The sequence below is a fragment of the Anomaloglossus baeobatrachus genome, chromosome 2 (genome assembly GCF_048569485.1).
Source record: "Anomaloglossus baeobatrachus isolate aAnoBae1 chromosome 2, aAnoBae1.hap1, whole genome shotgun sequence".
Lineage (NCBI taxonomy): Eukaryota > Metazoa > Chordata > Amphibia > Anura > Aromobatidae > Anomaloglossus > Anomaloglossus baeobatrachus.
Genome location: NC_134354.1, coordinates 724,054,187 through 724,075,035, shown reverse-complemented (window position 1 = coordinate 724,075,035; position 20,849 = coordinate 724,054,187). Strand labels below are relative to the sequence as shown.

Sequence of the window (20,849 nt, the reverse complement as noted above, 5' to 3'; positions counted from 1 at the left end):
AAGTGTCACTGCGACTGAGGTCTGATCATGCGATCGAACCACAGCTACGGGGGGCGGGCCAGCGCTGAGGAGGGTCGGGCCGACACTGCGGCAGGGAGGGAGGAATTTATTTCCCTCTCTCCTCCATTACCAGCTATTGCCATTCACCTAGGTTATCAGTAACAATTCATGTTTTTCTTTCTTCCAATCAGATGTGCAATGCTGAAGGTAAAGAAAACGCCAGCAGTAATAAAAAAAATTGTTTTTACTTAGAAGCAATCAGAATGTCAACAAAACATTTGCAACTTTTTTTTTTCTTTTTCGCAATTACAGAGTGGTATTCAGTTAAACAGAACAACAATTATGATGCTAAGACAACTGAAAATGAAATGATCTACATCCCCATATAACTAGTCTGTGCTGTGCACAACATGAACCTGCTCAAATTTCCATGCCAATTTACAACCCCCATCCTGTACCAGGCAAGGTCAAGTGGCCATTGAAAAACCACAAAAGGAGGGATAATTTAAAAATAAAACAAACAAGAAAAAAAAAAAAAAAAAAAAGGAAAAGGAAGTCTAAAGACACAGCTGGTAGTGTGCTACCTATACAAGAAAAAAAAAAATTAAAATAAAAAAACGGAAATAAAGACACTGTACAGTTTAAAAACAAATCTTACACATTCATATATTTGATTTGTTTTTATCTTTTAAAAATGAGTGAGCTGTGTACAGGGGGTTAAATGCTATATAGACAAAATTAAAAAAAAAAAAAAAAAAGAAAAAAAAAAAAAAAAGGCTCATGGAGATGCTCATTCATCATCATCTTCTTCCTCTTCTTCTTCGTCTTCCTCCTCCTCTTCTTCATCTTCATCCTCGTCTTCATCATCCTCAGCTCTCTTGCTCTTTTCAGGCTTAGCAGGGGCCTTTTTTCCTGTATCTAGTTTGCCTTTGGAGCGATATAGTGCCATATCCTGCAAGGAAAAAAAAAAAAAAAAAATACACAATGCACATATGTGAGATCTCAACTTCCCAAAATGCAAATAAGTAATTACATAACACATTATATACAAAACACTTTCTGGCCTCCAACATCTTTTTTCCCCCACATGTTCTATCTGCGTTTTTCTTGGATAGATCATGTATCCATTATAGCCCGCAGTGCATATATATCCATGTTTTTTTGAGGATCGCATGTCTGTGCAAAAGTCAAGGAGACATGTCTGTTTCTTACCGGAATCACAGGCGAATAGTACCAATAAGAGTCTATGGGTTAATGATAATCATGGACAGCACAGGGACGGCATCCGTGATCAACATTGTAATGGATAGGAAGTTTAATTTATTTATCAATATGTGAACGTTATGTAGGTTAGTATATAAGTGGAGTTCAGTAGCTTCAAAAATTAAAATGTGTGAATGAATAAAAAGTGTCAATTAAAAAACAATCAAAAAAAAAAAAAGAAGTTTATAGGTCTCTCTCTCGATATATTAAACACTTACATATATGTAACGGTAAGCTCTTCAAGTAACCAAAGGATTGGACTAAAGCTTTCTGGTTACACACTGCCACCTTCTGCATAAAGCCATGGTGAGCAGTGCTATACCAGCTACTGTAACATTATATAGCTTTCATCGGTAGAACAATTTCATAAGATCATCATACACCAGGGTTAGGTGAACAGGGACTGCTTTAGTCACACAAATTATATTTTTTCTCTGGAACCATGTGGCATGAGAAGGCAGAAGACGAGAACCTGCCGATTAGCCAATGCTTACATGAATTTATAACACAACACACAATTCTGTGTTTTGTGTTTTTTTGCTGAATGGAGCCATGAGTGACATAATAACAAACTGACTCGTTCACTTAAATTGACTTACATCCGAATTCATTTGGGTTTCCAGTTTTAAAGGTGAGACTAACAACTCGGCTGTCAAATACAGATGTAAACAGAGTCTTTTCGAATTTGGAAGACTGGACAAATATAGAAATTGGCCATTTTTGTATGCTAAATATCTTTTTCTTCCTTCGTATTCCTTTAAGCAGTAATGCATATCTATATTCTTACATTCACGGTTTCCATGCTTTAGCATTACAGAGTGCTAGTGTATTTTTTTGTCATTATATGTCATGTTCAGTTATGCACATGTTCACACTGCTTGTTAGGGAGTGACATCAGTATTTGTCTAGATTATGGGGTCATGCCTTCTGGCTGTGCACCCCTCCCCCACTAACCACAGATGATTTAAGTCTCTATAGCAGGTTCCTATGAGCCCATAATCAGGATGTTCCCAGAGAAGCTTCAGGTCAGTGTATGTACCCAGGAATACGAGTTTGCCTTGATGTGGCTACTGGGCAGATATAGAAATGGCCATTTTTGTATGCTACATATGCGAATCCTGTTTGTAGAAAACTTCAGGAAGACCTAATGGTAGCAATTATCTAATACCCCCCCCCACCTAAAAAATTAAATAAAAAAAAATAATTAGAAAATTGTGCAATGGGAGCAAAGCCTCTTGCCCATTTTCCACCAGGAGAAAACGGTCACATTACTATCATGGTGCCCCCCTTCCTAAAGTTTGGGGAGATCAATACAAACAATGAAGTCATGTCACTAAAAGTACAGACGGCTACCTTCTTATACTTCTCCTTCAGTTTGGATGCTTTCTTCTCGTAAGGCACCTTGTCCTCTGATGCAGTGTTATTCCACATCTCTCCTAATTTCTTTGCAACGTCTCCAATGGTCAGACCTGGATGCTCCCCTTTGATTTTAGGACGGAAGTCGGAGCAAAACAAGAAGAAAGCAGAGCTGTGTGGAAAAATAAATATATGGGGTGAAATAAAAAGAAACATAATACATTCTCTACTGAGGGTGTTTTCAGCCTAACATCATGACTTAATACTACACCATTAAGTTTGTCAAGGGTCTTGTGCCCAGATTCAGGAGCTGAGCCCGCTCTATACTGGGCAGATGCCGCTATATAACATAGGTGTAGTCTGCCTTTAACAGCAGCGATCAGCACTACCGGAGTTTGCGGCTGTTAACTTCTTAAATGCAACTGTCAATCGCTGGAAATGGCATTTAAGCACCATGATCTAGTCAGGGTGTGCATTTATGGTCCCTCCACTACAATACGGTAACTGATGGGTTATATGTCAGCGGGGCCAGCTGAGGGCCTCACGGGCCTGTCATATTTCTGCTATGACATCCATACACAACCTGGGCATTATAGAAAGTTGTTTTTTGCTATGTAAAACAGTCAGTACAAGCATAAAAAAAAAAAGTTGTGGGTTATGGAAAATAGTGGCATTTTTTTTGCAATCACCGTAATTTTACCGACCTGGAGAATCATGTTCTCAGATTAGTCTTTAATTAAAACCTTAAAAAAAACCTCATATGTCTATGTTGGCGCTAACTATATCAAAGTCATGGTCAAGCTGCCAAGAAGAAAAAAAAAAAAAAAAGGGGGGATAAATAAGAAAACACGAAAATAAGATGGCTGTGTCCTTAAAAGTGTTAACTCACGGTGGTCTCTTTGGTGCATTGGGGTCCTTAAACTTCTTTTTTGTTTCTCCTTTCGGTGGCATGTATACTTTCATTTCATTTTCATAACGAACCTTGTCAGCTTTCGCCATGTCTTCAAACTTTCCCTTCTCTTTAGCAGACATGGTCTATGTAGTAGACAAGAAAATTCAGTGTACAGAAAAAAAGAAAAAACTGCAAAGTACAAACATAAGAGGAAATTTTTGCCATGTTATCAAGATTGCCTAAAAATAAGCTGCAGTTTGCTGGACTTTGCACACAGGCACAGGACAGCAGAGTGGGCCTATTCTTTATACCTTACCTGCCATCTTCACACAGGACAGACGGCATCGCAGGCGGCGTACTTATACTATGCATGCAGGTCGCACATTCATTTTTATGCTCTTAGCATAAATTTGTACTTAAAGTTGAGTTTGACTAAAAATGTCAGCCAGAATCCAAACAACATCATGAATATTTTACCTTCCACCGTTCGGAGCACTTCTTGGAGAATTCTGCAAAGTTCACAGATGCATCAGGATGCTTTTTCTTGTGCTCTTCTCTGCACGTCTGCACAAAGTAGGCATAGGAGGACATTTTTCCTCTGGGCTTCTTAGGATCACCTTTCCCCATCTTAACAAGATTCTGTAAGAAAAGAGTCAGATTTATCAACCAAATGCTCCTACTCCATCAAACTAGTTCTGCAAAATGGGGATTTGTACTTTATATTCTCTATTATTCTTGCAAGAATAAAGTATCTGCAGCTTATTTTGGGTGCCCCCCTCCTTTTTTTGCCCTCAGTTAAGGCAGCTTTCACACTATGTTTTTTTAACATGCGTCCTGAACGTTTTTTTTAACGCAAAAACGGATCCAGTTAAAATGCGTTTTCATTTCAATGCATTTGCAATGGACTCGCGTCAACATGCGTTCACCTGCGTTTGCGTGCGTTATAGTGAGGATCCAGCGACTTGCAGTTTATCATTTTTCAAAAACGCTACTTGTAGCGTTTTTGAGCTGCGTCCAAATACTAAAAAAATTGCTGGATCATGACTAAACAGCATGCAAACGCATGTGAACGCTGGCATGCTGATAGACAGGATCCTGCTTGCTCTACTGAGCATGCCCAGAAACCAGCCTCGCGTGATCGATCACTCCCTCTCTGTCTCACTCCCTCGCCTGAGAGCTGCGGACACTCGTAACCAAGAAATATCGGGTAACCAAGCAAAGCGCTTCTCTTAGTTACCCGATGTTTACGTGTGCAGGGAGCAGGCAGCCCGGCTCCTAGCACCTGCAGATGCTCGTAACCAAGGTAAATATCGGGTATCCAAGCAAGTTACCCGATGTTTACCTTGGTTACGAGCCTCCGCAGCTGTCAGATGCCGGCTCCCAGTCTATCACGTTCAGTTCCACTGACTCCGGATCACATGACTCCAATTCCCGCCCATAAACTTAAAGTGACAGGATCCTGCAAAATAACACATGCATTTGCATGTGTTTTTTTGCTGTAAAAGCAGGAACCGCTTTTACAGCAAAAAAACGTTCATGACGCATGTTAAAAAAAAAAGTAGTGTGAAAGCAGCCTTACAGATCCATATGTACAGAGCCTACGTGGCCAGGCATGCTTGCTTATCCTCTTTGTAGTCATGGGCTCTGTGGTAATAATATTTATTCATGTATATAGCGCTATTGATTCCACATTCTTTGTCGTGTGGGAGGAAACCCGAGAACCCGGAGGAAACCCACGCAAACACATGGAGAACATACAAACTCCTTGCAGATGGTGTCCTTGGTGGGATTTGAACCCAGGACCCTAGTGCTGCAAGACTGCAGTGCTAACCACTGAGCCACCGTGCAGCTTGGTGTGATAGAGTTATTCTCCCCTAATACACCTACATATATTATTTTTTCCATGCGATTTCTTACCAGGAGTCTTAGTACAATATTGGCAACAAAGGGAAAAGTACATGCCCCTTGTTCCTCAATGGAAGACCTAGTACGTCTGCATACAAAAAAAAAAAAAAAAAAAAAAGTGAGCCATAAAACAGCTTTGTGAATGTTTAATCTCACATTTCGGCTATCTGAGACTTTGATATTGACCATAGGATACCAGTCATCTTGTGTACTTTACTCACTGAAGCAATGAGACAAAGCAGCAACCCCATCCGGGGGTCTAGAAAAACAAAAACTGAGGCGTACTGAGCCTGGACTTGTGACTGCACTGCATTTTGCATTTCCACTTGCTGGACACGACTCCCTCTTGTGCTGCCCATTATATTGATACTAAGGATCCGGGTCCCACTCATGACATCCCCTAAAAACCCCTCCATCAATTAACTGAAAGGTCATTAATAGGGATGATCGATTACTTCAAATATTCGGCTTCGCGAATATTTGCCTAATAGGTCATCACTATTCGCGAATATTCAATGCGCAATGTAAGTCTATGGGAAACCCGAATAACAACTATTCGGAACTATTCGGGCTTCCCATAGACTTATATTGCGCATCGAATATTCGCATAGCAGTGACCTATTCATCGGATATTTGCGAAGCCGAATATTTGAGGTATTCGATCATCCCTAGTCATTAACATCCAAAATCCTGGAAACCTTTAGTGTGAGACCTATAGATGTAGCCGGTGTCACAGTGACCTGCTGGGCTCACTATGGCCGCGCTGCTCCAGCACGCAGATAATATGGCGGCGGGTCATTTACTATACATTTGCGCGGCTGAGCTTTGCAAGATGCGTTTGAATATTCGTTGTGCCGAGCCGACGCTGTACTTGAATGTAGTGTTAAGGAGCAGACTAAATTGTGTCCGGTGAAAATACCTACAGCATATCACAAAAGTGAGTACACCCCCCATCAAATTTTTGTAACTACTTGTTATATCTTTTCATGGGACAACACTGAAGCTATGACACTGATATAATGTACAGTAGTCAGTATACAGCTTGTATTAAACAATAACTTGGTGTGCCCTCTAAATACAGAGCCATTAATGTCTAAATTTCTGGCTACAAAAGTGAGTACACCCCTAAGTGAAAATGGGCAAATTGTGCCCAGCCAGCCATTTTCCCTCCCCAGGGTCATGTGATGAATTAGTGTTACAAGGTCTCAGGTGTGAAGGGAGCCAACATCCAGGATTTTCCCATATAAAGCACAGGCCCATACTGGCTCTGGCATGTCGATTAATATCATACCTTCACTTTTCGGATTGGATCTTTGATTGCAGAAAAAAAAAAGTTCATAAACTTCCAGAAATTAACTCTTTGATCGTTGTGTGGATGGGCCTCTGTGGGTCACGTCCTCTTTGTAAATTCCTCCTCCGGCAGATTTTTTTTTTTCCTATCTGCGCATGCGCAGATACCGCTCATTCTTCTCCACAGTCTTTAATAAATGGTGCCTGAGATCTCGGTACACACATACGCTGACTCTGGCGCCTTTTTAATGAAGACATCATTACTTTAGCAATGCACACACCGCCAACATCTGCAATGGCGGCGCAGCATGAAATGAAATTAATTCAAAGAATGAACCAATTTCTGCAACTTTATGAAAGTTTTTTTTCTGCAGTCAAAGATCCGATCTGAAATGTGATGGTATGATTTTAATCACCATACTAGACACTAGAGCCAGTATGGCACTGCTTTTACTTTATATAGGAAACGCCTGCTGGTTGTTTCCTATTAAATTTGGTATTACCCTCTCCAAGGATCAGAAAAAAAAAAAAAAAAAAAAAAAAAAAAAAATTGTTGCTCTTCATAAAGATGGCCAAGGCTATAAAGAAGATTGCCATCACCTTGAAACTGAGCTGCAGCACGGTGGCCAAGACCATACAGTGGTTTAACAAGAGAGGAGCCACTCAGAACAGGCCTCACGATGGTGAACAAAATGAGTTAAGATGTAGGAGTGCTGCCATCATTGCTGCAGAGGTTACAGAAGAGTAGGGGGGGGGGCTTTGTGGCCTGTCAGTGCTCAGACCATACTCCACACACTGCTCTGCATGGCTGTCGTTCAAGAGGGAATCCTTTTCTAAAGATGATGCACAAGAAAGCTCGCAAATAGTTAAGACGAGCAGACTAAGGACATGGATTACTGGAGCCATGTCCGATGAGACCAAGATAAACTTATATGGTCCAGAGGATATCATGTGTGTGTAGCAGCAAACCGTTGAAGAGTACAAAGACAAGTGTGTCCTGCCCACTGTCAAGCATAGTGATGGTCATGCATCATGATTTGTGGCTGCAAGAGTGATGTCGGCTGTGGGGAGCACCAGTTTATTGAGGTAACCATGAATGCCAACATGTACAGTGACATACTGAACCAGAGCATGACCCCCTCCCTGATACAGAGCTGTAGGCAGTATTCCAACATAACGAACCCAAACACACCTCCAAGGCGACGACTGCCTTGCTAAGAAACTGAGGGTAAATGGTGCTGGACTGGCCAAGTGTCCCCATATGTAAACCCCATGTAGCATCTCTGAGGCCTTCTCAAACGGAAGGTGGAGGAGCACAAGGTCTCTAACATTCACTAGCTCCGTGATGTCATCAAAGAAGATGGAAGAGGATCCAATGGCTCCTGTGAAGCTCTAGTGATTTTGCCCAAGAGAGTTAAGGCAGTGTATTTCATTTCAGAGAAAAGGAACTTTGAACACTCCTTGCCACCTCCCAAGGATAAGTCGGCAGACACATTCCACAAGCAGCTTTTTATTTTACAAGTTTCAAGATATATTTTTAATGTTTTTCTACATGGGCATGCAGATTGAGCCCAGAGATTGACTGCAGTGGTCATCCTGCTGTCTGTCTACAAAGACTGGGCAGTGAAAATCAGTGCTGGACCTGGGGGAGGGTGGAGATTATAACCTTAAAATACGTCTGCAGTGCTATAGAAGAATTAGACTTAATCCTGGACAACCACTAATGTGGAAGCAAAGCAACTGCATATAAAAGATACATCTACGGTATGTAATATATCTGGTTCTCATAGGAGATTGCAGGCCCTAAATACACATATGGGCAATGGCTGTGTGCAGAACACTGAAACCTGCACATTTGGCACCTGGATAGGATGAGGGTGGAAACCAAAATGTTTCCATTCATTGGCTGCAAACCGAGATCTTGAAAAAGTTAAGAATTGTAGCAAAATAACCTTGAAAAGGTCGGCTTTGCTGTAAGAGCAGTGGAAGAGAGAAAGTTGGGAGCCGGTTATACAATGGTGTCAATGAGACTTTCCTTCAAATAAAATAAACATCTGTTAGTGGTCTGAGCACCTTTGCCCCTCGCCTTATCTGGGTTTTTACACATGGGATTCCCCCCACACTGTCCCCTTCCTTGTTTTATGGGCGCGTGATTCTACATTCTATGTTAATATACACTAGAAATAAATAGATGCATAACAAAAGCCTCGACTCTGTGCAGGAGCCCGAGCGTCTCCTGACGGACCCAGTGGCCTTTATGGGCCCATTATTTCAATAAACTACTGTACAATACTCGTACTCGAACTTCTAGGACATATAGTTCACTCTTGTTACATCTTCACGTTCAGTGTCAAGACACCTTGAACTAACAGGCCACATCCTCGAAGGAAGAAAGACACAACTAACCTTAGCCATGTGAGAATACCGTAGTAGGAAATACTGGACACGATAAGCGGTAGGCCCAATCGTCTATAGATCGTTCCTACAACAGTGACCTGCACCTGATATTCCTTCCTCACCAGTCTGTTTCCACTACGTCAAAATAAAACTCTCCAAAAATGGACAAGGATCTAACTTATCCAACTGGATAACAAGTGATGTGCTCAGCGTAGTAGTATCTTGTGGTAGGAGTAAGGGGTACTTTGCACACTACGACATCGCAGGTGCGATGTCGGTGGGGTCAAATCGAAAGTGACACTTCCGGCGTCGCTCTCGACATCGTAGTGTGTAAAGCCTAGATGATACGATTAACGAGAGCAAAAGTGTCGTAATCGTATCATTGGTGTAGTGTCGGCGAAAACCATAATTACCTTGCTGCGATTGTCCGATGTTGTGCCTCGTTCCTGCGGCAGCGCACATCGCTGTGTGTGAAGACGCAGGAGCGAGGAACATCTACCTGCGTCCCGGCCGGCAATGCGGAAGGAAGGAGGTGGGCGGGATGTTTACATCCTGCTCATCTCCGCCCCTCCGCTGCTATTGGTCGCCTGTCGTATGACGTCGCTATGACGCCGCACGACCCGCCCCCTTAATAAGGAGGCGGAACGCCGGCCAGAGCGACGTCCCAGGACAGGTGAGTGCATGTGAAGCTGCCGTAGCGATAATGTTCGCTACGCCAGCTATCACCATGATATCGCAGCTGCGACGGGGACTATCGCACTCGGCATCGCAGCATCGGCTTGCGATGTCGTAGTGTGCAAAGTACCCCTAACTCAAATGTTCCTGAATCTTCACTACAACCACGATGGGCCGCATCATGCAAGCGGCCTCCACTAGTGAAGAGCAAGCACTACCAAGCTCAGTATTCAGAACAAGCAGTTGGGATGCTCCGGCGGGCTCGACTTGTGTATTGAATATTACAGAAGTCAATGGAGGACTCGAGTATATTTCTGAGAAATTTTCCAGAAAAAAAATGCTTGTGTCTCCCAATACACTTGGGTACTCAAGTTGCGCCCATCTGAGCATCTAACTGCTCGTTACAGGTATTCGAACATATTAGTGCTCGGTCGTCACTAGTCTCCACAAAGTCAAACGACGATGGAGGTTTTCTCCCGGGTCATTGCCTGTTGTAATATTCACTGCTTGTGCCAATTTGGCAGCCTATGCTGGACCTTCTTGTTCCACAACATCCATAAAACAGCCTGCTAGCTGATCTCTCTACATCTTGTGCCACATGTGTCGCCTCACAACTATATGTACAGTGGCTACAATCCTGCAGTACAGAGCCATAGGCGTCCCCGATGCCACCATATGGCAGCTCTGGGAAAGTTCACTTCTCAGGAACAGAAGATGACAACCCCCTCCATGTACCCGAGAATAAGTGGAGCAAGCACTTAGGGTCAGTTTATTATTGCATTTGCAGCTTTTTTCCTCTCTACTGTTTGGTGTTTTCAGTTTAGTATTTTTTTAATTTGTGCCTTTTTATCCATTTTATATGTTCCCCTGTTTTTGTTTTTTTTAGGTTTGTCATTGTGAGTGGTGTTTCCATGATGTTGTCCGCTGATTCCTAAATTGTGTCATCAATGTCTGATTTGAAGGCGTCTGACACCACGCACCACCAGTTGATCAGCTGTTTTCGATGCAAACAGCAGGCAATGCTCAGTTCCAAAGCTGCCCAGTCTTCTAATAGCGGCGGCCACCGGGTACTGCACATCTGCCTCCTATGGATTTGAAAGGGAGGCAGATGTGCAGTACCGGGCCGCCGCCACTATAAGGTGGGGAGCTCTGGAAGTGAACATTTCTAGTCGCCTGCTGTCACTCCTGGCACAGTTGATCGGCGGGGATGCGGGGTGTTGGATCCCGGCAAGACATTGATGACGTATCCCAAGGATAGGCCATGAACGTAAAAGTCGTCAACCGCCTCTTTAAATTTTTAACAAATGTTCTCCACCTCCAGTCTGATTTTTTTTTGCATTATTTGAGCAAATAAGCCATACTTGCACATATAGCTTAATTTGTATGCAAATAACTGTATATTGGTGCACCACTACGCCCCCTTATTGTGCATGTTGGGGGGCTTCTCCCGATTCTGATTGACAGTGCAGACTTCCTAGACTGAGCTCTGCCTAAAACCAGCCAGCGTGTGTGGACAAGCACACTGAAACTGCCTGACATGTTCTTTCCAGTGTCCCGCAATGGCCCTCAGTGCCTGGGCACGTTTTCCTCCCTGCTGACGTTAAATATAATTACTGAGACATGGTTAGATGACAGTTATGACTGGGCGGCTAACCTGCAAGGATATGATTTGTTTAGGAGGGATCGTAAAAAAAGGAAAGGGGGTGGAGTATGTCTATATATAAAGTCCAGTTTAAAGCCCAGACTAAGAGAAGATATTCAAGAGGGAAATGAAGAGGTGGAGTCTCTATGGGTGGAGATACAAGGAGGGAAAACTAATAAAATCCTCATAGGAGTTTGTTATAAGCCACCAAATATAACAGAAACTACTGAAAATGTATTATTGAAACAAATAGACAAAGCAGCAAATCACAATGAGGTGATTATTATGGGGGACTTCAACTACCCCGATATAGACTGGGAAACTGAAACCTGCGTATCTCAGAAAGGAAACCGGCTTCTGTCAGTAACTAAGGATAATTATCTGTCCCAACTTGTGCCGGGCCCAACTAGAGGGGCAGCCCTTCTGGACTTAATTTTAAGCAACAGGCCAGATAGAATAACAGACGTACGAGTGGATGGGCACCTAGGGAATGGTGACCACAATATAATACAATTCCACTTGTCCTTGGAGGGGGGGGGGGGTTACAAAAACGCTGAATTTCAGGAAAGCAAAATTTGATCAGCTTAGAGAAGACCTTCGCCAAATTGATTGGGACAATGTCCTCAAAAATGGGAGCACAGAAAATAAGTGGGGAAATTTTTAAATCGGTATTAAACACCCATTGCGAGCGAGCCACACCATACCGGAAATAAAAGGGCTAGGAACAGGAGAAAACCAATGTGGCTAAATAAGGATGTAAAAGGGGCAATGAATAATAAGAAAAAGGCATTTATAAAGCTAAAACAAGAAGGCAGCGAAGAAGCATTAAAAATATATAGATAAAAAAATAAAAATGTGTAAAAAACAAATACATTTAGCAAAAGTAGAAACTGAGAGACTCATTGCTAAGGAAAGCAAAACAAATCCCAAACTATTCTTTAATTATATAAACAGAAAAAAGATTAAAATTGATGGTGTTGGCCCTTTAAAGAATAATGAGGGTAAAATCATAGAAAGCGATGTGGGAAAAGCAAATGTTTTAAATACTTTTTTCTCAACTGTGTTCACACAGGAAAAGCATATGCCAGGGGAAATGCAGAGTGATCATGTAAACGCTTCATTAAGTATGACCTGCCTAACCCAGGAAGAAGTGCAGAACCGACTAAGTAACATTAAAATTGACAAATCACCAGGCCCTGATGGCATTCACCCTCGGGTATTAAGGGAGTTAAGTAGTGTGATAGACAGGCCTCTGTTCCTTATATTTAAAGACTCTATAGAAACTGGGTCTGTTCCACTGGATTGGCGGCTAGCAAATGTGGTACCAATATTCAAAAAAGGGTGCAAAAGGGAACCTGGAAACTATAGGCCGGTAAGCTTAACATCTGTTGTGGGTAAAATGTTTGAAGGGTTTTTAAGGGATACTATTATGGAATGTCTCAATGTTAATAATTGTTTAACTCCATATCAACATGGATTTATGAAGGATCGCTCCTGTCAAACTAACCTGATCAGCTTCTATGAGGATGTAAGCTCTCACATGGACCGAGGAGAATCATTGGATGTCATTTATCTCGACTTTGGTAAAGCATTTGACACTGTCCCACATAAAAGACTGCTAAGTAAAATGAGAAAGCTTGGGCTCGGGGAAAATGTGTGTAGATGGGTAGGTAGCTGGCTTAGTGGTAGAAAACAAAGAGTGGTTATTAATGGCGCATACTCAGATTGGGCCAGGGTTACTAGTGGGGTGCCACAGGGGTCTGTATTGGGCCCCCTACTATTTAATATATTTATTAATGATCTGGTGGATGGTTTACAGAGTAAAATATCAGCATTTGCAGATGATACAAAACTATGTAAGGTAGTTAACACAAAGGAGGACAGTTTGCAACTACAGATGGATTTGAGTAAATTGGAGAATTGGGCTGAAAAATGGCAAATGAGGTTTAACACAGATAAGTGTAAGGTTATGCACAAGGGAAGGAGAAACAGATGCTACGATTACTTACTAAATGGGAAACCGCTGGGGAAACCAGACATGGAAAAATACTTAGACATCTTAGTGAATAAGAATCTAAATTGGAGTGCCCAGTGTCAGGCAGCAGCCACCAAAGCAAATAGGGTGATGGGATGCATTAGAAGAGGTCTGGGGGCACGAGATGAAAACATCATTCTCCCTCTGTACAAATCACTCGTCAGACCACACTTGGAGTATTGTGTGCAGTTTTGGGCGCCGGTGCTCAAGAAAGACATTACTGAACTTGAAAGGGTTCAGAGGCGGGCTACTAAAATAATAAATGGAGTGGGTGCATTACAATACACGGAAAGGTTATCAAAATTAGGTCTATTTACTCTAGAAAAGAGAAGACTTAGGGGAGACCTAATAAATATGTACAAATATATCAGAGGGCCATATAGAGATCTCTCCCATGATCTGTTTGTACCAAGGACTATGACAAGAAAAAGGGGGCATTCTCTTCGATTGGAGGAAAGAAAGTTCCTACATCAGCATAGAAGAGGGTTCTTCACGGTAAGAGCAGTGAGGCTCTGGAACTCTCTTCCTGAGGAAGTGGTGATGGCCAACTCACTGAATGAATTTAAGAGAGGAATGGATGCTTTTCTTGATAGCAAAAGTATAGAAGGTTATAAATAGCATAATCTTACAGGTAGATAGAAGAGCGACCAAGATTATTAGAGGAATTGGTGGGCTGCAATACCAAGACAGGTTATTAAACTTGGGGTTATTTAGTTTGGAAAAACAAAGGCTTAGGGGGGATCTAATCACAATGTATAAATATATGAGGGGACAGTACAGAGACCTTTCCAAAGATCTCTTTACACCTAGGCCTGCGACTGGAACACGGGGGCATCCGCTAGGTCTTGAGGAAAGAAGGTTTAATCATAATCACTGACGAGGATTCTTTACTGTACGAGCAGTGACACTATGGAGCTCTCTGCCGCATGATGTTGTAATGAGTGATTCACTACTAACATTTAAGCAGAGCCTGGACGCTCTTCTTGAAAAATATAATATTACCAGTTATGTATATTAGATTTTATGACAGGGTGTTGATCCAGGGAACTAGTCTGATTGCCGTATGTGGAGTCAGGAAGGAATTTTTTTTCCCCATTGGAGCTTATTTGACACATTGGGTTTTTTTTGCCTTCCTCTGGATCAACATGTTAGGCTACGGGTTGAACTAGATGGACTTAGAGTCTCCCTTCAACCTTAAAAACTATGAAACTATTTAACCCCAAGTATATTACTATTTTGCCTTAGTGATTTGAAAAATTCACCCACATATAACGTCTTCCTCACAAGGTGAATTTTCAGTTTTGCGTCTCATTCCAAGAGTTTCATTTTTTTTTATTTTTTTTTTTTTTAATTGTTCTGTCAACATTGCCATGTGGTGGTACCGGGGCTGGAGTGCTATTTTGTAAAATTGCTTTTACAACATTCATTGTGTGGTAACAATGACCCGATTACAGCAATACACATTAGTACTCACATAACATATGTAAACATACACCTACAAGTGTACAATTGTCTTTCTGCTAACATTGCACTGCTTTTAAAAAATAAAATGTATTTATTTTTTAAATAAATAAATAGTGTTTCATTTCCCAATAACGTTTTTTCATCAATAGAGCTGAGGACATTTTTTTTTCTTACGAGTTAGGTGTTGACATTGTGAGGTACCGTATTTTTCGCTTTATAAGACGCACTGGAATATAAGACGCACCCCAAACTTAGACATAAAAAAAGGTAAAAAAAAGAAAAATGGGGTCCGTCTTATACTCCGGTGTTCTCTTACCGGAGGGGGGCAGCAGTGGTGGTGAAGCGGGGTCACAGGAGGCACAGGTTGTGCTGGCAGGCGCGGCAGGTCAGTGGCAGCGGGGTCCGTGGTTGCAGGTGCCGTGGCGTCCGTGGTTGCAGGCGCGGTGGCATCCGCGGTGGCAGGATCCGTGGGGTCCGTGGTGGCGGCAGCAGCCGTGGCGTGTGAGCCGTGCAGCAGGCCGGTGCAGTGAGTGTCCGCGGTCCCGGTTCAGTGGTGGCAGCGGCGGCGGCGACTGCTCAGTGGTGGCAGGGACTGCTCAGTGGTGGAGTGTGTCCGCGGTCCCGGTTCAGTGGTGGCAGTGGCGGCGACGGCTCAGTGGTGGGAGTGGCGGCGACGGCTCAGTGGTGGGAGCGGCGGTAACTGCTCAGTGGTGGCAGCGGCAGGGACTGCTCAGTGGTGGCGTGTGTCCGCGGTCCCGGTTCAGTGGTGGCAGCGGCGGCGGCTCAGTGGTGGGAGCGGCGGCAACTGCTCAGTGGTGGCAGCGGCAGGGACTGCTCAGTGGTGGCGTGTGTCCGCGGTCCCGGTTCAGTGGTGGCAGCGGCTCAGTGGTGGGAGCGGCGGCAACTGCTCAGTGGTGGCAGCGGCAGGGACTGCTCAGTGGTGGCGTGTGTCCGCGGTCCCGGTTCAGTGGTGGCAGCGGCGGCGGCTCAGTGGTGGGAGCGGCGGCGACGGCTCAGTGGTGGAGTGTGTCCGCGGTCCCGATTCAAGTAATGGCGCCCGGAGCGACGCATGCGCAGATGGAGCTCTCATCCAAGGGCTCCATCTGCGCACGCGCTGACTCCCGGAGCAGCGCGTGCGCAGATGGAGCTCTCATCCAAGAGCTCCACCGGCGCCATCATTTGAAAGTGGGACCGCGGACAACTGGTAAGCTGCACAGCCGCCCGCCCCGCATGCACAGAGTGGCAGCCAGCAGGCTGCCCGCCCACTCTGCGTACAAGCCGCCGGGTACCTGTGCTTGCGTGCGGTGGCAGCCGGGTACCCATGGCTGTGTGCGGGCGGCAGATGGGTGACTGTGTGAGGGCGGCAGCCGGGTACCTGCACGGGCACCCGACTGCCGCTCGCACACAGCACCCGGCTGCCGCCCGCACACAGCCATGGGTACCCGTCTGCCACCGCATGCAAGCACAGGTACCTGGCTGCCGACCCCACACAGCACCCGCTGCCGCCCGCACACAGCCACGGGTACCCGGCTGCCGCTGCATGCAAGTACAGGTACCCGGCCGCTTGCATGCAGCCACAGGCACCCGCCCGATCGCCTCAGACAGGACCCCCCCCCCCCCCGCTACCGCTTTATAAGACGCACCCCCCATTTTCCTCCCAAAATTTGGGGAGGAAAAGTGCGTCTTATAAAGCGAAAAATACGGTACTTAAATTTTTTTATTGTTTTGATTTTATTTTTTAGGCTTTAGAGACAGAAAAAAAAAAAACCCCTATTCTGGCATTTAGATTATGTTTTTCCTATATGGCATTTCTATGGGTAAGCTTTTTTTTTTTGAAAAATTTAACTTTGACAGACTTGTCGAAAGCAAATATACTTATTTTTTTTATTTTCAAATTGGAAAAGGGGTGGTGATGGAGGAGTGCTTTACTTATTTTTCTCACTTTGGGTAGATCACCTAAGGAAGTAGTGCAAGTCATCATATGATTTTGGGTTTTACATACCACCACACTAGTTAGGTGTACTCACAGTTTCCTTGTCTTGTTTGATTTATAGTGAGAGATATATATATATATATATATATATATATATATATATCAGCATTGTGCTATATGGCAAAAATTAGGCTATGTGCGCACGTGTGCGTATTACATGCAGTTACGCTGCGATCTGCAGCGCAGCGTAACTGCATGCGTCCTGCGTCCCCTGCACAGTCTATGGAGATTGTGCAGGAGCCGTGCGCACGTGGCATATTAGAACGCAGTGATTCGGCTGCTGCCCGAATCGCTGCGTTCTAAGAAGTGACATGTCACTTCTTTCGTGCGGTTTGCATGCTGTCTATAGGGAGAGGCAGAATGCAGAGCGCACGTTCTCTGCCGGCACCATGCGCTTCAGAACGGAGCTTTTCAGCTGCGCTCTGAAGCGCACCTTTTAGGTGCAGTGCAGAGCGCACACGTGCGCACATAGCCTTACACTCCTTTCATGGAATTATAGACAGGTGTCAGCTGCATTACACAGCCTGCACCCAATGTGTCTGGAGTGGGCTCAGCTGCAGAGAACGCTTCAATCAAGGGCACCTGATATCTGCCGTACATGTACATCAGATATTGGGAGGGGGTAAAGAACATATGCTCACTAGTTTTATCCCCTGCTGCTTCCCCAGCAGCCTTTTCTTCCTTGGTAGCAAAAAGGAGATCCTGCCTAGACACAACTGCTGCAGACAATCACTGGTGGGGAGGCACCGGACGATACAGAGGAGTGGTGGGCCCCACTGGCCAGGGATCTGCCTCTGGTCACCACTATTATTGCACCTTTACACAAGGCGGCTATTTTTAGGAAAAGTTTGGATGTTTTAGTTATGTTATATTTAATTTATTTTAGTCCTCTTCACACTTTCTCTTTTTTATTTGAAATATATATATATATATATATTTTTTAATAAGCATTTCAAATGTTTTTCCAATTTTTTGTGAGTTTTTTGAAAAGTACTATTATTTATATGGAAAACACCAATTGCTACAGAGCACATAATATGTGTGTTGGATCCCCATATCTGATGTCATAGTAGGAGACAACCCTTTTAACACTAGAACTACTGAGGTAGTCATTTTTACTACTTTGCACCATGTATTTCTATATAGGTGTCACGAGTCCAGTAGTTCTACCGTAGTGTAATCTATTTTAAACCTATGATTTCATACCTGAATTTTTATTATATACACATTTTTTCCCCCAGCTTTTACATTGATTTACATAAGCAATGAATTATATAATTTTGAGAGATTTCTCTTAGGTAAAATACTGAATGTGTGAACATGGCCTCAGTATTTGGAAGCCAAAATGAGGAGTGGGAAAATAAAAAATAATAAATACAGAAGTGGAGCCTGTGTTACTATTAGGCTGTGTGCCCATGATCAGTGTTTGCAGCGTTTTGGACACCGCATGCTTCACCTGCGTCCAAAACGCTGTGTTGTACAGTACAAGCATAGTGGACGAAATTTCTAGAAATCCCGTGCCCACTGCACTTGCTTTTTTCCGCAGCAAACACTGACTTTCCAGACCGCAGCATGTCAATTGTTTGCTGTGGATTCGCATGCGTCCTCCGTAGGGAGAACACAGTGAGGAAACAGCAGCGCACAGAACCCTGATCGTGGGTACAAGCAGCTGCAGTCTCCTGCGGAGGAGACTCGCGGACCCATTGCGTCCAGGACGCAGTGAGTCCTGATCGTGGGCACATGTCCTTAAACTTTTCCTCTAAGTGTTGCACTCCTGATTTGGGCCACAAATACTGAGGTAACAACTCACTAAATTCTTATGTGCATGAAAAACTGAGAAATAGATTGTATTGTGTACACTCCTTAGGCCAGAGTCACACTTGCGAGTGCCTCGCGTGTAACTCGCGCGAGTCTCTCATTGCAACACCCGGCACGGACTCGCACTCTCCTGACAGGAGCGGGTCGGTTGCATGTATGTCTATGCAGCTGAGACGCTTCTGTCCGGAGAGTGTGAGTCCATGCCGGGTGATTCAATGAGAGACTCGCAAGTGTGACTCTGGCCTAGGGGAGGAAGGATGTCTTTTTTTCCCTCTTTTCTTTCAAGAACCATCATCTACAAATTTGAGAACACTTCCCTTTTTTATTTTAGACGTCATTGGGTGAAGAACTCTACAAACTGAAATTTCCCTCTCATCACGCTACTGATACAAACCTGGTCAGAGCAGAGAAAGGTTACCGTAACTGCAAGTTTCTTTATTTAAAAGGGAATCTGTCACCAGGTTTTTGCTCTCCCATCCGAGCAGCATAATGTAGAGACAGAGACCCTGATTCCTGCGATGTGTCACTTACTGAGCCGTTTGCTGTCATTTTGATAAAAATCAATGTTTTCTTTTTTAGCAGTTATTTGAATGTGACGTTGTATAATCTGCCCACATCAATGATTGGCAGCTTTCTGCTCATATGCAGTGCACACAGAAAGCTGCCATTTAGTGGCGGAGGTTATACAGAGCTCATGAATATGCTGGACTACCTGCAGCACACCAATTATTCCTCTAACGATAATCTCCTGCTGATTAAACAGTAATTTTATCAAAACGACACTAAGCAGCCCAGTAAATGACATTGCTGGAATCAGGATCTCTGCCCTACATTATGCTGCACTCATCTTAGGTGGCAAAAACCTGGTGACAGATTGCCTGTAAAAAGGGTTTATGGATTAAGAGAATTTTAAGGAAAGGGTTGTATATTGGTCACCTAGCCTATAGTCAAACTATGTGAACATCACATTGTCACACCACAATATTGCATTATGGTCAGGGCTACATGGTGACCTTAGTCGTGTCAACAAAAGAGAAAAGAAAAAAAAGAAGGGAATTTTGTTACTTACCGTAAATTCCTTTTCTTCTAGCTCCTATTGGGAGACCCAGACGATTGGGTGTATAGCACTGCCTCCGGAGGCCACACAAAGCAATTACACTAAAAAGTGTAAGGCCCCTCCCCTTCTGGCTATACACCCCCAGTGGGATCACTGGCTCACCAGTTTTAGTGCAAAAGCAAGAAGGAGGAAAGCCAATAACTGGTTTAAACAAATTCACTCCGAAGTAACGTCGGAGAACTGAAAACCATTCAACATGAACAACATGTGTACCCGAAAAACAACCAAAAATCCCGAAGGACAACAGGGCGGGTGCTGGGTCTCCCAATAGGAGCTAGAAGAAAAGGAATTTACGGTAAGTAACAAAATTCCCTTCTTCTTCGGCGCTCCATTGGGAGACCCAGACGATTGGGACGTCCAAAAGCTGTCCCTGGGTGGGTAAAGAAATACCTCATGTTAGAGCTGCAAAGACAGCCCTCCCCTACGGGGAGGCAACTGCCGCCTGCAGGACTCTTCTACCTAGGCTGGCGTCCGCCGAAGCATAGGTATGCACCTGATAATGTTTGGTGAAAGTGTGCAGACTCGACCAGGTAGCTGCCTGGCACACCTGTTGAGCCGTAGCCTGGTGTCGTAATGCCCAGGACGCACCCACGGCTCTGGTAGAATGGGCCTTCAGCCCTGATGGAACCGGAAGCCCAGCAGAACGGTAGGCTTCAAGAATTGGTTCTTTGATCCATCGAGCCAGGGTGGCCTTGGAAGCCTGCGACCCTTTGCGCTTACCAGCGACAAGGACAAAGAGTGCATCCGAACGGCGCAGGGGCGCCGTGCGGGAAATGTAGATTCTGAGTGCTCTCACCAGATCTAACAAATGTAAATCCTTCTCATAGCGATGAACTGCATGAGGACAAAAAGAAGGCAAAGAGATATCCTGATTAAGATGAAAAGAGGATACCACCTTCGGGAACAACTCCTGAATGGGTCGCAGCACTACCTTGTCCTGGTGGAAGACCAGGAAGGGAGCCTTGGATGACAGCGCTGCTAGCTCAGACACTCTCCGAAGAG

At 44.1% G+C, this 20,849-nt stretch overlaps 1 protein-coding gene across 1 annotated transcript in view; it reads right to left on the bottom strand.

Moving 5' to 3' along the window:
• Positions 1 to 226: 226 nt before the first annotated feature.
• The window catches only part of HMGB1 (high mobility group box 1), a 29,263-nt gene continuing 8,640 nt past the window's right edge, over positions 227 to 20,849 (bottom strand). Inside the window, exons 2-5 of the mRNA XM_075334618.1 lie at positions 3,989 to 4,150; positions 3,509 to 3,654; positions 2,617 to 2,791; positions 227 to 952 (exon numbers count right to left, since the gene is read on the bottom strand). Of these exons, the coding sequence (XP_075190733.1) occupies positions 791 to 952; positions 2,617 to 2,791; positions 3,509 to 3,654; positions 3,989 to 4,138 (633 nt within the window). The 5' untranslated portion in view covers positions 4,139 to 4,150 and the 3' untranslated portion in view covers positions 227 to 790. The remainder of the gene's footprint in view (positions 953 to 2,616; positions 2,792 to 3,508; positions 3,655 to 3,988; positions 4,151 to 20,849) is intronic.